The 17,507-nt window shown below is 39.5% G+C and overlaps 2 protein-coding genes across 2 annotated transcripts; one reads left to right on the forward strand and one right to left on the reverse strand.

Moving 5' to 3' along the window:
* Window positions 1-4,944: 4,944 nt before the first annotated feature.
* Window positions 4,945-5,854, forward strand: LOC130724138 (uncharacterized). The gene has a single exon (XM_057575311.1). It carries the CDS (start codon window positions 5,191-5,193, stop codon window positions 5,740-5,742), a length of 552 nt encoding a protein of 183 aa, XP_057431294.1. The 5' UTR covers window positions 4,945-5,190; the 3' UTR covers window positions 5,743-5,854.
* A 51-nt stretch (window positions 5,855-5,905) lies between these two features.
* On the reverse strand, window positions 5,906-11,942 carry LOC130724137 (ATP-dependent RNA helicase DEAH12, chloroplastic-like). The gene is made up of 3 exons (XM_057575310.1): window positions 10,904-11,942; window positions 7,694-10,826; window positions 5,906-7,341 (listed from the first exon to the last, which is right to left on the reverse strand). Exons 1-3 carry the CDS (start codon window positions 11,798-11,800, stop codon window positions 6,128-6,130), a joined length of 5,244 nt encoding a protein of 1,747 aa, XP_057431293.1. The 5' UTR covers window positions 11,801-11,942; the 3' UTR covers window positions 5,906-6,127.
* Window positions 11,943-17,507: the final 5,565 nt, after the last annotated feature.

Here is a 17,507-nt window from a genome sequence, read left to right on the forward strand (position 1 = left end):
TTGATATTTTTTATTATTATATTTTGTATATCAAGGACGATGCAAATTAAATGTAAGTGTTGGGAGAGATTGATTGTATTTATCATATATGTGTGACAATGACATGCGCTTAAAGCATGTTTGTTAATTGTTCCTATTTTGCAACTAGATGACTATCTCTATGCTGAGTATGAGTTATCCCGTTGTCTATTATTTTGCTTGATATCATGTGCTTTAAAATAGTTTATGTTAGGGAAATAAACCTCGATCTCAGTTTTTGATGATGATAGCAAACAAGATTTTAAAAGTTAATAATTGTATGCAGGGACGGACCAGGAAAGTAAGTTCCAGGGCGAAAAAACTTAATTAAAACAGACTAAATAATTTTTTTCAGTTATGCTATTAGTAATTATATAATGTTTAGTTCATATAAAATATAACAAGTTCGATAAAACTAAACATGATAACTAATAGATAAACAACGCCTACAAAAAATATGCACTTCATTTCAATAATTAAAGTCATGTTCTTCTACGATTCTTGATTTGGTAGGTGAATGTCTTTGCAATATCCTTTTCAATATAAACTTCCAAAGTATCTGCAAGAAAATAATCTTCCATTTTATTGTGAAGCCTAGTTTTCACAAGCTTCATTGCTGAAAAAGCGCGCTCTATTGATGCAGTTGAAATTGGGAGAGTCAAGACAAGACGAATTACTCTATCAACTAAGTGATAAATTGTTGATTTTCCAAAAGATGATAAAACTCTTCATAGCTCACAAAGTGTTTCACTGATCAAGAGAATATTCACAAATTTCTCCCTTTTTGCTTCATATTGGTTGCGAAATATTATCCAAATGATTTCACTGATCAAGAGAATATTCACTTGATGATTCAATTACAACATTATGAGCTTGATGTTTTAAAACATTTTCAATTTCAAGAAATGTTAACACTTTTTGAGCTATGAAGGGTTTTATCATCTTCTGGGAAATCAACAATTTCTCACTTGGTTGATAAAGTAATTCGTCTTGTCTTGACTCTCCCAATTTCAACTGCATCAATAGAGCGTGCTTTGTCAGCAATGAAGCTTGTGAAAACTAGGCTTCGCAATAAAATGGAAGATGATTTTCTTGCAGATACTTTGGAAGTTTATATTGAAAAGATATTGCAAAGACATTCACCACTGAAGAAATTATGGAAGAGTTCTACCAAATCAAGAATCGTAGAAGAACATGACTTTGATTATTGAAATGAATTGCATATTTTTTGTAGGCGTTGTTTACCTATTAGTTATCATGTTTAGTTTTATCGAACTTGTTATATTTTATATGAACTAAATATTATATAATTTCTAATAGCTTAATTGAAAAACATTATTTAGTCTGTTTTAAATTTTTTTCGCCCCCGGACCTTATTTACCTGGTTCCGTCCCTGCTACCACTACAACATTTTGGGCCTACGACAACGCCATGATTTTCTACGCCGTATAAACCGTTGCCTTAGACACTTTTAGGAAACTTCTTGTCTCAAGTTTCTGGGGATGGAAAATTCAAGGAAAACGGTTTTTTCACGTTTAATTCAGGAGACGAGCGTAGAACCGTCATTTAAAGACTTTTTTCAATAGAAACTTAATTTACCATTCAAGATAAAAACAAAAGGAACTTGGGTTAAGTTCACCGTTCAAGATCTCACCCCTTCCTCGAGCGACTCGCGTCTCAGAGCTTTCGACTGCATCTGGCCAAATCACGATTCGAGCGACTCACCATCGCGCATCACCGTCATGCATCGGTGGCCACCGCGTTTGAGCTATCGTGACATTGTGTCTTACCGTCGCCTAACCCTGGTTCTGGTTCTGGTTCTCTTTCTTACTCATCTCTCTATCTCTAGGGTTTTTCTTTTTCTTAGATTTTGAATCTTTGATTTCACTCACCCTCGCCACATGCAATCGATTATGAAACATGAATCAGACAATTCAGGCACTGATTCCGATCTCGCTTGCTCTGAGCAATTGCTATTCTTGTGCTGCGACGATGAATCAGAGTAATAATCCAGCCAGGAAACTCTAAGATCTTCTGTGAATGCTCATGGATTACACTTGTGGGTAGTGCTTGTGCATATAGGATGTTAGAAAACAATAAGAAATTATAAATTCAAGAGAAGGTGATATGAAATGTGAACCTAGAAGGGACGAGAACAAAACACATAAAGACGAGAGAGACAACGGTGAAGGTTGGCAAATTGCAGCTAGGTAAAATTCACCGGGAGGACAGAGATAACAAGCAATTGAAAAGAGAAGTAGAAAATCATGTGACCTATACTAACTTCAATTATTTGGGACCTTTAGTAAGAAATTGGATCAATGGACAATAATACATGTAAGAATCTTAGACTTACACTGATGTAAACAGAGCCTTCCTTATACGATTTAGTTAATAAAAATTTGGCTTAATTCTACTTTGGGCCCCTGATCTTTCACAAATGAGCGATCGGGGCCCCCCGTGTTTAAACGTAGCGGTCAGGCACCCCAATGTTTCAAAAACGTGCGTTTCAAGCCCTTCTGTTAAGTGTCGTTAGTTTGACTAACGGAACTAGTGACGTGGATTTTCTTTTTCATTTTAATATTATTTTTTTACCCAAAAATTCCCCCCCCCCCCCCAAATTCTCTCTCAATCTCGACATCTCTCCCTTTCTCACTTTCTTCTCCATTCTTCTCCATTTTTCTCACTTCATCTTCTTCTTCATGGTCGCCGCCACTGCTCTTCGGCCAAGCCACCACCACCGCGAGCTCGCCGCTGGCCACACCACCATCACTGGGCCTCCTTCTTCTTCTTCTCCTCCTTCTTCTTCTTCTTCCATGAGAGCCACCGCCGCTGGCCACACCACCATCACTGCGCCTCCTTCTTCTTCTTCTTCCATGAGAGCCACCGCCGGTCACACCATCACCTCCTCATCATCCTCGCGCGAACCTAAAGGGCAGCCACCATGGCCACCACGTGGAAGCCATCACCACCATGAAAACCTAGGACCGCCGCCTTCAAAGTCCGATCTACGGCGAACCGCTCACGATCTCGACAAACCAACACCACCGCTGTGCTCCTCTCCTCATCCGCAACAAAACCCACAAAGAAATTTCTGATTCCGACGACCTCCGCCGTGAACCGCCGTGCGCCGCCGCCGGAGGCGATTTCCGGCGAATCACCCTCTTCTCCTCTTCTCTTTCTCTTGCTAAATTAGGGTGAAATTAGGGTAAAAAATTGGGGAGAAGCGTGTTTGTGAATTAGGGGGAATTTTTGGGTGAAAAATTTAATCTTAAAATGAAAAAGAAAATCCACATCACTGCTCCGTTTGGTCAAACTAACGGAACATAACAGAAGGGCCCCGATCGCACTTTTTTGAAATGTTTGGGTGCCTGACCACTACGTTTAAACACGAGGGGCCCGATCGCTCATTTGTGAAAGATCAGGGGTCCAAAGTGGAATTAAGCCTAAAAATTTTAAACAGAGAAAAAAACCTTAAAAGTTTGAGATGAGTTTTTTCTTTTTTCTCCCTTTTTGCTTTATTTTTCCACGAGACTCCTTGTAATTCTTTCAAGGGGAAATTGCACACCGACCTTCCCTAAGGCTTATCATTGTTGCATTGACTTCTCTATTATTTAATAAAGTACTAACCACTCTTACTTTATTGAGAACATTACACTAACTTCCCCTGAGATTAATTATTATTGCTTTAACCTCCCCTAAAATTTGTCATTATAACACTCAACGCCCTTATGTGTTCCAAATGATATTAGAGGAAGGTCCGTACGTTTTGCAAACAAGAGGGAAGATCAATACAATAATTACAAATTTTGATGCAATTATTTTTTTCAAATAACTCAAATGCTAGACCCTTCTTTAAAAAATTGAATATATACTTTGATATTTTAAATACTTTATTATGTATTCGATAAGGAAAAGAAAAGCGGAAATTTTCTTGGCTTTTGGGGCAGACTTATGATTTTGTAGTCTTACTTTTAAGCAAAGCATATGCTCCTTGTCCTGTTCTTCATTTCAGTTTATTATTTCCCCAACCTTACATCAGCAAAATTATACACTAGTACAGATAAAGAAAAAAATTTATAGAAAAATTTGTTAAATAACAAATAGTGGTGACCCCAAATTGACACATGCTTTTAAGACAATTTCGACTATTTATTTTGTTCTTTTTGACTTTTCACCTGTTGTGGCGGTTACAAACCATCATAAAATTTGGTATCAATATCACTACTTAAAATTATGCGCCTTTAAGGGCTCATGACAAAGTCCATCTATTTTCATACAATTTTAATTCATGTACATCTGTTTTTTTCTCTTTCTTTTAATAATCATCAATTTTCACTTCATATTTTTCTTTCTCCCTTTTATTCGTATCTTTATCTTGGAGGGACATGCCTTGGCAGTACTTATTGAAAATGAGGCTGTGCTGTACATTTTTTTTTCATGTGTTATGTTATTGTTATGATAAACATTTATACTTTTCAATATTTTTTAGTTTTGGTTTACAGGAGGAAAATATACTTTTCAATCTAGTTCTTATATTTTAGAAAATAGACTAAAAGATAAAAGATATTGTGTCCTCCATTTAGGCCAAAGTACACCCAATTTTTATCTCTTTTTCAATCATATATATCACATCATATTTTATTTATCACTAGTGTCTCATATTTCTTTCTCACTTTTCTTATTGTTGGAGTCTTCAGTCTTCACCGAGTGGGGTGTTTAACTTCCACTTTCCATTTTAGAAGGTCCAAAGTTAGCAGCGTATTTGGACAAAATATTTCATCATTATTAACATGTATTAAAAGAAAGAGAAGAGGAATTGAAGAAAGTAAAGACACGCTTACTAGTGGCGTTTGTTTAATGAGAAGGGAATCTTCCTCTCTGGTGTGACAAGTAGTAATTTAATCTAATTGAATCACACACGCAAGGATCGAATTTCCTGAACCGTCATAGCAGAGGCAAACAAACTTACACAGCAAATCAATTCCTAATCACGAAATTTTCTGCCTCTTCATCACGCTTTCCCTTCAATTTTAATGATCCCTTCCACGTCTCAAACTGCATATTTTCCTTAGAAATTCACAGGATGAGTTCATTAAGAAATTAACCCATAAAACCACCTGCACCAACCTTATCATCATCCTCATCATCATCACAACAGATTGGTTTTAAATGGGTGGCCAGCAAAAGAAGATTGGTCAAAAAGTAAGGAATGAGATTATGGGTTTCACTGTTTCTCACAAGCCTGCAGGGCTTGACCTCATGCAGAACTGTGATCTTCCTCCACCTTCCAAGTTTTTTATGGGTCCAGACAAGACTGTCATATTGTCCATGAACAAGGTCTGCAACATTGCAGGTGAAGAACAAGATCAAGATAGCAAGTACTTCCACGGTTATGCGATTAAAAACAGTGGTGATGAAGACAGGGATAAAATGGAGCTTCTAAAGGCACTGCAAGCATCACAAACGAGGGCAAGAGAGGCAGAAAAGAAGGCTACAGTTCTGAGGAAAGAAAGGGACGGTCTTTCAATCGCGTTGCTGGAAGAGGCCATGCAGTTGTTTGCTTGTCGTCAACAGGTGAGATTGCTTGAGGTTCAAGTTCTCAACTTGCAATCCAATGAAGATGGCGACGATGAAGAGACTAGTGTCGCACGGATTCTAGCTTTGATTCTTTCACTGGGAATTGGAGTCACCACTGCCCTTGCTTGCAGATACAAGTTTTGAACAATTTGGGTTCAGTGGATACATGAAACAAAATATGCATATACAATTTTTTGCTTTGTATTTATACGCCAATGTAATTTGTAACCAACTATATATATTACTTTGTGCCAAACGAGTATTCGTCATTGACATAATATGATTGCCCAGAAAAGACAACCGAGTATGAACAACACAATTTACAGATATATTAAGATTGCCCAGAAAAGACAACCAAATATGAACGACTTATATAGGATTAACCTCGTACACAACAGGATAATGCACGAGAGCTACTATATGTACAATAAATTATTAATAAACTGCACATCTTCTGAGGCCTATGTACATAATATGCACACTATACTATACTTAAAATTTCTAAGTAAATTAGTACACAAATGGCAATCTAGATGATGGCCAAGTGTATAGTTCTTAAATGGTTATAACATTCATCACTGCTCATGAAGATCTCCAAGCAAACCCAGCAGACATGCTTTCCACACTTGCACTCGACGTGATTGCACCCATCTACCTTCTCAATTACATACCCGCAGGCCGAACAGCTCTTAACTTGTTCTTTCCCTTTGCACCACTCCTTCAGAGATAAGTCTGGATCTTGCTTGAATTCTTTGTATCTCTCGCATGAAAGGTATGGATGATACTCTAAGTGGCACCTGGTACAAGTCTCTGAATAACACGCCCCACAAACAAAGGGCTCACCACCGGTGTCCGGATCCGCAACTCGATAAATTGAGGGGCAGTCAGGAGAGGGGCAGAACCGGTAAGTTCCCCCACTCGCAACCACAAAAGCACCCAAAGAAGCCCTGAAAAGTTCCTCCAGTTTATCATTTAATAAGAAAGATCTCAAATCTGTAAGCAGAATAGGATCTCCACAGCCCTCCTGAGAACAGCATATTGGGAAAATTCCTTGGTTTTTTATAGCTGATTCACATTGCTCCACGAGACACAAACGGCAGAACAAATGACCACAGCCTTCAAGTTGGTATCCATCCTCAACTTCACATAAGCAAATTGGGCAGCTAGGTCCGGTGTCATGTCTCTTGACCAAATCATTACTTGAACGTGCAATCTCAAGAATTGTTTCCTCTACTCTTGGTTTCAACTCCTTGTTACCATGAAGAAATATTTGTTGGCTGCGAGTGTTGAGGTTAAGATCTACCCCAGGTACCTTCTGCTTTAGTCCATGGAGATCTGGCCCAAAATTCTTAACCACTTGCTTCATTAAGTCCGGAGGTAGATCCTTCCCTCTCAGATGGATTACCAACTGCCTTCCTTCGTGGAGAGAGAGTAGGGATTGAATCAGCTTCTGCTGAGCCAGATCAATCTTGTCCGGAGAACCAAAAATCCGTAAATTCTGGTTGTGCCTGTCAAAAAGAATGTAAGTTCCTGTCTCTTGCTGTATTGAGCTTCTAATACTACAGCCGTCTCTGGAACACATGAGCTCTAGAACTGCAGGGGTGAGGCTGTTGTGCTCTATTGTTTTCCCTCTGGAAAGTTCTTCCAGAGGTCTCCTAACTTCTGCCACTGTCTTTGTGGCATTAGCTGTTATCCTCACTCGGTGGGAACCATTAGCAATCTTGTCTAGGTTCCACTCAAGACCTTAAGAAGATGAATGATTGTCAGTAATCAAATTGTAAACAAAACCTTCTAAGAAAATTAAGGTATCTCATAGTTTGAGAAAGCTTCCGATTAATAACCATGGATAGCCACTTACAAAAATTAATAACCATGGATAGCCACTTACAAAAATCGATCAATTCGAAATTTTATGAAACTCATCTACATAGTGTCATGAATTAAAAAACAGTGTACGGAAAAATCAACAATTTTTTTACAACATTAGGTTTCAGCCATGTATAATGTAAGTAAATGCAGCTTAACCTTTTAAAAAAAGCATCAAAAAATGAATTACAACCATCTGCAAAGGAAAAGGAGCAAAACAATAAAGTACCCTTTAAATTGTTGAAGCTTGCAAGTACTTTTTCCAGTTGTTCCTTAATCACACGATACACTGGATGAGGAAATGTCAAGGAGCTATTGAACAACTGCTGGCAATTTATCTTCTGCCATGAAAGAAATCCGGGCAACATCTTTCCTTCAATTGTCTCCAAAGCTTTTGCTGCCTCTAAATGTAATCTTCCATCGAAAGTGATTAAAGCTCTCATGAAAGCATCCTTTTGCTCAGGTGGAAACACCTGAACTCGACAAGAGCCAATGTGGGGGTTCCTTTTGGGCATTAAGGGGGAAATTTCTTTAAGAAGTGCCTCTTCACAAGCACTGCATGGTGGATTTCCAACTGCCTCTCCTCTCACCAAGAAAAAATCCAAAATCCTTCTACTTGTAGCAGTTCTTATTACATCAAAAACTTCACCTTCCGAAAGCTCTTTGGCAAACCCACTTATCACAACACTGTCCGCACACTTGTTGCTGATTTGACATCGAACATACCTTCCTCCAATAGCAAGGTTATAAAACTCAGAAAGGATGAATCTGACATCCTGTATATCACATTTAACTATGGCAACTCCTTTGCTAAGCCTACGAGGCCAGTAAATTTTTGCTTTTACAGCAGGAAATGAAAATGGTTTACTCCCTCCCGTAGCAGATTGTGAAGGAACAATTTTCAAGGACGAGCCAGAGAACTCCTCTCCATCCAACTCAGCAGCTCTTTTGGCAGCATCAGGGGAAAGAAATGTTATCCTGCCCCACTTTTCTCCATCCCCAACATCCTTTGCCATGCCTGTGAACTTGTGCACAGAACAGATACAACATGAAGTATTCTTCTCAAAAAACATCAAGAGCTCTTTGTCGTCAATTGCACTTATGTTTGGGTGATACACGTCAACACTCAAGGAACGTTTCTCAAGTTCCAAATGCTTTATCTCAGCACCAGACCCGAATAAAGCTACAGGTGGTGAGAAACCAGACCCATGATACAAACATTTTTCCATACATTCAGCACGTAGCCATTTTTTCTCGCATTCTAAAACATCATCAACCCACCTAAGGGCTGTATTCATATTATGTGAAGTGGCATATAACTGAACATCATGCTGGTCAACATTCACTTGAATGAAGATACGTTCATCCATACAAGCTTTCCTAATCCGTGAAACAAGACCAAGCAAATTACTGTTGGCTTTCCCACAAAATCTCCTGAGAAGAATAGTGCCAAAACCAGTCAATGTCTTCATTTGCAACTTCCGTTCTTCCATCTTGGATACATCAAACAAGGGAGGAGGGTGAAGGCCATGCAACGATTGAAAGTCAAAAGCACTTACACAGACCAAATATTCATTAGAAACTGAAAGAAGCTCACCAAAAACCACCCAACCAGGTCTCTCAGCAAATACAAGCAAGGAACAAGACGGATGTAGTTGAACACATCTCCCAGTTTGTGCTACTTCATAACCAAGTTGATTGCAACCAGAGTACGTGGCCACATTCTCAGCAAGTGAGGACAGTATAACCTTTTTCATATTCGTATCATGAAAGGAGGGTTTATAAGGGTCCCATCGCCAGTTAGATGGAGTCAAAAACCTAAGTTCACGCTCAAGACAAGATTCTAACTCCAAATATGTGTCATGGCATCTCCTCATAGATTTGGCATTGATGCTGTTTTCCCAACACCATTTATTCTTCCTCTCTGTAGGCAAAGCTTCCCATTCCATGTACACAGACAGAAGAGTAAAGAGGTCACCATCACGATGGCAAAATTGCACTTTGTGGCAATCAGATCTCTGTTTATCACCTTCATTACCAACTCTGCAAAATATGCTACTGGCATTGGTCATCAAAGAAGCAAGGGCAATGCCTTCTCTAAACAAATTATGTTTCCGACAGCCAAGAATAAGTTTACCAAGTCTTGGTTCGATCCCCAATTTTACCAAGTCTCTACCTTCACGAGTTAATTCATGAACATTATTGTTCAGTTTAATCACATCTAATTGAATTAGATTCCTGATTGCCATCTCAATAGAGCTAGGACTTGGAGCATCCACAAAATCAAAATCCTGCACATTTTTAACTCCTAAAGCAAGGATTCTCAAAACTGCTACACCGAGATGAACTCTTCGAATCTCCGGTTCTTGATTTAGTTCCATAGACTGATAGTCAGCTTCTGAATACAGCCTATAACACTTACCAGGCTCAGTCCTCCCAGCCCGACCAGCCCGCTGATCAGCAGAGCTCTTACTGATCCAGCTAACCTTAAGTACATTCATGCCACTGCTAGGATCGAATCGACTGTCTTTTACCAACCCAGAATCTATCACATACTTAACACCAGGAATTGTAAGGGACGTCTCTGCAAGATTTGTTGAAAATATCACTTTTCTTTTCCCAGGGAAGCTCTGGAAAACATGAAATTGCTCCTCAGATGAAAGTTTCCCATGTAAGGGCAAAGCAACAGCAGCGAGAGCTGCAAAGTTTTCACAGGCCCATTCCACTTCTGCCTGTGAGGTCAAAAAGGCAAGAATAGTTCCCTCTTTCTCTCTTTTGTGAATCTCAGTTGCCATTCTGACGACATCGTAAACATATGAGGCGACAACAGCAGAAGAAGAATACCCTGTGTCAGAAGGAGCATATCTCACCTCCACAGGAAATTTTCTCCCACGCACACCAAAAATTCCACAACAATAAAAGTAATCAGATAGCTGCTTCGCATCAGCTGTAGCAGACATAATGATAACCCGCAATTTAACCCTCCTACCAAGTAAATCCTTTATCAGCGCCAACAGTAGATCAGTATTTAAGCTCCTTTCATGAGCCTCATCAATTACGATACACGAGACCCCAAACAAATTCTTATCACTCATGCAGTGCTGCAATAAACAGTGATCTGTCATGAATGTTATCCTGGAATCAAACTTGTGCGAGGATGAAAACATGGAATAACACTTGATTGCGTTGTCACCATAACACCCGCTGCTTTCTTCCTGGACCCTTTGGGTCAATGATTTGGCAGCAATCTTTCGAGGCTGGGTGCACACAATGCACTCAGCACCAACAATGCCTGAATCAGCAAGAAACTGCACCAACTGTGTACTCTTGCCCGAACCGGTCTCTCCAATCAATACCATTATCTGTAAATGCAACTAGTCAGAACAACAGCCCAAAAAAATTGAAATTTGTGTCCAAAATTGTAGTATGGGAAAATCACCTGTTGATAATGTATTTGACGAAGAATATCCCTCCGGTATGCATAAATGGGCAACCCTTCTTCGAGCCTGCGGCGTTCCCTGATGATGAGGCTCTGAATGTGCTTCCAGTCCAAACTTCCATCAAACCTGAATATAGGGACAAAACCTTCACCTTCCTCCATGTCATTGTTCTCCAGATACTGCAATATGCACCGCATTGCGGACTCGAACTCCTTAATTCTTCTTTCAACCAAATCCTTCTCAACCTCGAGCCCTTTCTTCTTCTCTAGCTGCTGTGGGAATACGCCAATCGGCAACGGGTTCCGCAGCGATTTGGAAACATGGGCAATCTCTTTGGACAGCTTCTCTCGCTCCTCCACCCATCGCTTCACCTCCTTGCCCTCCATCAACCCCTTCACGTGGCTCGCGAAGAGGGATCGGAGGCGACCATCCAGCTCGACCCTGTCGGAGGGTAAGAGCACCTTCGAGGAGAGCTCCGGCGTGAAATCATGGTTGCCAGATAGGCGCGATTCCCAGAGACACACGAAGGCGTCGCGCGCGTCCGTCCACTGCTGGAAATTGAGGGAGGCGGCAACACGATCGCAGGGGTAGAAGGTGAAATTCTCCGGCCGGGGGATGCAGCGGCTGATGAGAGACTCCACATCGTCACGGCGGAGGGAGTCGAAGCCGTGGCGGAGGCGTAGGAAGCAGAGATTGATGACGAAATTGGGCGCGCGGAGAGGGGGATTACGCTCCGGAGGACGGTCAAGTCGGTGGTGGGAGTTGGACTGGAATTCCGGTTTCCGGTGGTGGTTCGACTGGTGGACGACAGGGCGGGGAGACCACCTGACGTGCGGTGGTTGACGGTTGAAATCGGAGGAGCGCCGGGCGGCGCTGGGGTGAGGGGATTTCCTCATGGCGAAACCCTAATTGGTGAAGTGTGTGTGTGATTTTGGGTTTTGTGTGTGTTTTTTCTTCTTCTTCAGTCTCTGTTGGTCTTCTCAGTTCTCAGTTTCTCAGTCACTGTACTTTCTCTCACTCTACAACAATCTAATTCTTATGCTATGAGTTCTTATCACGTTTTATATTTTTCTTTATTTTACTTATTTATAGGAGAATTTAGATACCATATCTCTATTTAAATTTTGAAATTATTAATTTAGATACCATATCTTTATTTAAATACTATATATTCTCAATGTTTTGTTTGTTTGGTGATGTGGATAAAAGGTATTGATATGGTGGAATGCCTTGTTTGCTTGCTCGACAACTCCAAAGGGTGTGTGGCTGTGCTCAGTGTCCAGCTTTTAAAATTCAAATAGTGGGCCGAAAAGGTAATACTATAACGTTAATGGTTTTCATTGGTTGAGGAGAGAAAGAGATAAAAGAAAAGATATACTGAGAAAAAAAAGGGGGTTGGATTTGCCACCCCACATACTAGATTTGTTACCCCACTTTAAAGTGGGGAAATATGGAAATGTCATCTTCTTAAGTACTTTGGAAGTTAAAGGTACGAAGTACTTTCGAACTTAAAGTTCTGAAGCCATTGTAACTAGAATTAACACTCCATATTTTTTAGCACTTTGGAACTTAAAGTCTCAAAGGGTAGTTATAGCTTGACTTGGATGTTATTTTGTAACCCTCTCCATTATTGCTTGACTCTATGATTTGATTTGATTCATTGCAAGCAACACTAACAAATAAAATTGTACAAAGTGCAATAATCATTTGCAAAAAGTGCAATAATCATTTGCAGGAAAAGAACCAACAAAAATAATAGACTTAAAAGCATTTTTGGTCCCCCACGAATGTGATATGTGCAAAACGAGTCCCTAAACTTCAAAAATAGCATTTTTGGTCCCCCAGCGTTACACTTCGTCAACAGTTTCGGTCCCTCGTCGTTTTTCCGTTAAAAAACTAACGATTTTGAGGATAAAAATGTAATTAGACAAAAAAAAAGTTAATTATAAAATAAAATAAAAATCAACAACCCAAAATTGTTCTTGAGCTTCATCTTCTTCGTCTTCATGATGACCAAATCCAACACCCCTATCACCAACATTCCTAAGCTACCTCCTCAGCCAGATAAGAGTCACTGTAACGCATCATCGCCGCGTCTTCAGCCACCACCACCGTAACAGAAGCGAATCACAGCCAGATCTAGAAAGACAGTGCCTTCGCAATTCAGATCTGGAAGAGGAATGAGAATAAGCGGTAGACGGCGAGAAGGGATTTTGAATGAGATGAGGAAGGGAGGACGTTGAGGGCGGGGTCGTTTTCGCGGTGGGTGCGGTTGTAGGTGGTGGAGGGGTGGGAGTTGGTGGGTGCGAGGCCGGTGGTGGTGGTGGCGTTGCTAGCTTGGTTTTGTGGTTGTCGAGGACGAAGCCCGGGTTCGTGTGTGAGAGCTGTGGGGATATGAGGTTGGTGTCGTATGGGAGTTGCAATGGGAGCAGGAAGGTGTTTGATGAGGATGAAGGGTTGTTGAAGAGGTGTTTGGAGTGTAATGAGAATGGCTTGCTTCGGTGTCTCAAATATTCATCTAATTGATTGATTGATTGCTTGGTGTTTGTAAAGTTGTCACACTGGATGTGTAGGTGTTGTTGTTTGTGCAATTGCAGCTTGTTATGTGTTTTAGGTGTTGGTGAATGATTTGATGAAGATAGAGGAGTTTGGGTTGTGGATAATGTTGGTGAGGATGATGATGATATGGGTTTGGTTAAAGTTATGTCATTGTCATATGCTTCAAAACACTCTTTGAATTTCATCTAATTGTTTTTTAATTATTGAATTGTATTATGAGCTGATTGATTATTTGTGTCTTTAGCTCCTTGAACAACAATTTTTTCAAGAATAAGAATAGTGTGTTTATCTCCCACACGAGAGGGAAAAAAAGAATAGGAACAACTTATTTTTTCGGGGTATTCTGAATAACATCATGAAGTTGATAGATGAATGTTTGAAGATGATGAATATTTTCTGGATTTTTCAGAAAACGTTAGTTTTTTAACGGAAAAGGAAAATAAAAAAGACCAAAAATGTTGACGGAGTGTAACGTTGGGGACCAAGAATGCTATTTTTGAAGTTTAGGGACTCGTTTTGCACATATCACATTCGTGGAGGACCAAAAATGCTTTTAAGCCAAAATAATATCCCAACGTCACTACAACTTTAAATTTGTACAAGAATATCATATTAGTACTTTGAAACTTAAAATTCTGAAGGATAACCTAGGGTGCCAAATCTGGTACCTGAGTTACTAAATCCAACTCCCGAGAAAAAGATTTGAGAAATAGAGTAAATTTTAAAAGTTGTTTGTTATGATAAATATGAGGAAAACCACATGAGCGCAATAGCTGGGGGTTGAATTGTGTTTATGAAATTCAATCGATCACTCATGATTTTTACTGATTGCTTTAGAGAAGTACATCGTTTATAGGAGCACCAGACAGTAGAGATATTTTGAGGGCAATGAATAATGTACACATAATTTTTACCCTAATTCACCCAAAGTCAAAGGGTTACGTCCAATCCTTGGTATCCACCAAGTTTTCACTATCACTCAAGTATCAAGGACTTCTCCCGGAGAATAAGTTTGAACTTCCTCCTTCTTTACCCACTTCTTGTTCGTAGAATATTTTCCTTGGATAGCTTCCATATCGGAAGTTGCAGTTCGAAAAGGATTAGTGTTAATTTTTAGGTTTGCTTGTTGTTTCTCGACTGTTTTTAGTCGTTCATCGGTAATGGCCATCTAGATAATGTTCCGGAACACCACACAGTTCGTGGTTGAGTGGTTGTAGGAATTATGCCACTTATATTACTTCTTCCCCTTTAACTTATCGGTGGAAGGGATCTTATGTCCATTAGGCAACTTCACCTGTTGATCCTTCAAAAGAGCATCAAAGATTTGGTTAGCTAGAGATATGTCAAAACCATATTCCTCCCGGCTATCCAAGTCTTCGCCTTTAGGTGGTCTTAGGGCATTACAAGTATAGGTCTTCTCGCCCACTAGGATCTCCAGCGTTTAGGAGATTTTCTTGGTGTCCAAAACCTTGAGCATTAGGTGGTTGGTTCACTATGACCATGGTGCCAACATTGGTTGAGGTGGTGTATGGTTCTAAGCGATCGACAATGCTAGTTGATAAAAGAACTATGGTTCTGGTGCTCCTCCACACCCAATACTATAGGTTTGGATCCATTGTTGGGAACCATCCCTTCTGAGCATGGAGTCGTGTTGGCCTAAGTGGCTTCGACTACGATTGGCTAGTTCGGGGGTAGTGAATTGTACGCCGTGGGTTGTGGGGACATGTTCTGTTGAAAACTATCGATCCTAGCTAGGGCTCTTTCCTCGTCTAATGACATAAACTTTTCCATTTTGAAGGGGAACCTTGGGAGGATAAACCTAAGTGGCTTGTACCCTAAGTAGGGCCAAGTTTGGGACAACTTGAGGTGGAGATTCCAATTAACCTTCTCCGTTGTGACTCCTCCCTGGTAAAGTGCATCTCGTTATGCACCATGGGCTTCATGATTGCTGCCAATTTTTTGGAAACCTAGGCAATAATATCCTCAATGCCCAAGCTGATTTGTTGCTGGATAAAGGAGGTTGTCAGTAGTAGTAAACATTTGTGGGTCTCTTCTGTCATCGGCCATGTCGATGACTTTGACATACGAAGGAACGATAATCACGGTTATCGTGGAGACAACGTAACTAGTGGATTCCGTAATTTGTGAAATGTGAGCTCGGCGATGGAGTGGTTGAAGTTGTACTCAAGGATGGGGTACGACTAATGCTCGTTCTGCGAGTGCTTGTAGGATCAATTTTGCGTCCAGACGTAACTGCATACGCCAATTTTAGTCGTGTGCAGGTGATAGAAATTTAGCAATAGAGAGATAAGTCCCACTGGACGTGCCAATTTGTTGGCTCACATATAGATTTTTGGGGACTAAGTAACAGTTTAGGTCGGGTAGAAAACCAACGTAACGATTCCCTAATTAAGTGATTACTCAATGAAGAGATTTTGTTCCTCAATACAGGTTCCTAATACACTACAAAAAGCTCTCAGAGATTACTATTGGAGAATTTGTATCCACATGATGACTACTAAATGAAAGAACATAAGAGAATTTTCATGTCTCCTTCACCAACAAAATTTATGTCTTAATTGAGAAAATTATAGAGTGCAAGTACATATGTGATCAAGTATCTTCGTAAGATTTTTTTAGTCCAATTAAAGTCCAAACATGCTGCCGTAAGTTTGATTTTGAATTCGTGCATGACTTCGTCAATTTCTTGGAACAAGTTGGATAATAGTAATACTGATTTATACCGATACCTATATGACTATCTCATATATGACTTAACAACATGGTAAAAAGAAAGTTAAACTAATTAATTAGTTGGATCTAGCCACAAAATAAACAATATGCCGACGTACATTTTTTTTTCTTGATGATCAATTTCGTTGACTTAGGTCATGTTTATAAGAGGGTCGGGCCAAGAGTAAAGCCACCCAAGTAAGAGCTTTAGACCTCAAATTTTTTTTTTCACTAAGTAAAAAATGCCCCAAAGAACCAAACATTAATACTAAAGGCCCCAAAAAAATGTTTCACTTTAAAATTGGCTTTAGGCCTCATTTACACTCTGTTTGGTAGAGTAGAGAGAGATAGAGAAGAGAGAGTAGAGAAGAGAGAAGTTGAGTAGAAAGAAATAGGTGAGAAATATAGTAGATTTAGAGGCTGTTTGATATAATAAAAAGTGAAGAGAAATAGAGAAGAGAAAGACTCAAAATCAAGCAACCACTCATCTCTCCCCATCTCTCTCCAATTCATCTCTCTCCAACTAAAAAAGTGGTGGGGCCCACCACTTTTTCTCTCCTCTAGCTATCTCCCTCTCCCTACTTACCAAACACACATACTTCCTCCTTCCTCCCCCTAGCTCTCTCTTTCCCATCTCTCTCTACTCAAACTTCACTCTACCAAACAAAGCATTAGTGTTGGGCCGGCGCTGGTTTATAATCTAATATGTGCTTAGGTGCTTAGATATTAATTAAGGAAATTTACTTTTTCTGTGTAGCAACTAGCAAGATTCTCCTTTACTGTTTGAAATAATAGTTGATTGGTATGTACGTATATCTGTTTCATGGTTGAAGATTTTTGAGCCACCAAGCAGTGCACATAAAATAAGTGTAACATGAAGATTTTAATTCGTGTTTCATTTTGAATCTAAAACTCTTACTAATGTTGGTTTAAAAATTTGCAATAACTTTATTTTTATTTTGAATGAAAACGATATCCAAACATAACTCTTAGAGTTATAAGTCACTAAAACGAATTATGATATATGTTCTCGTATGAAAATTCTCTTATGTTCTTTCATTTTGGAATTTTGTATCTATTTCTCTATTCATGAATATTTAAAGGGTCTCATCTATATTTAATGCATTAATGTGAAGAGATAAGACCCGTTTGGAAACACAACTTAATTAAGCGCTTATGGTCATAAGCGCTTATTCATAAGCTATTGTATAATTTTTATTGAAATAAATCAAAAATAAGCTATATATAAGCATAAGTTTTTTTTCAAAAGCTATCATGAGTAGCTTATGAAAATAAGCTCAAAACAACTTG

This window comes from Lotus japonicus, chromosome 6 (assembly GCF_012489685.1).
Source record: "Lotus japonicus ecotype B-129 chromosome 6, LjGifu_v1.2".
NCBI lineage: Eukaryota > Viridiplantae > Streptophyta > Magnoliopsida > Fabales > Fabaceae > Lotus > Lotus japonicus.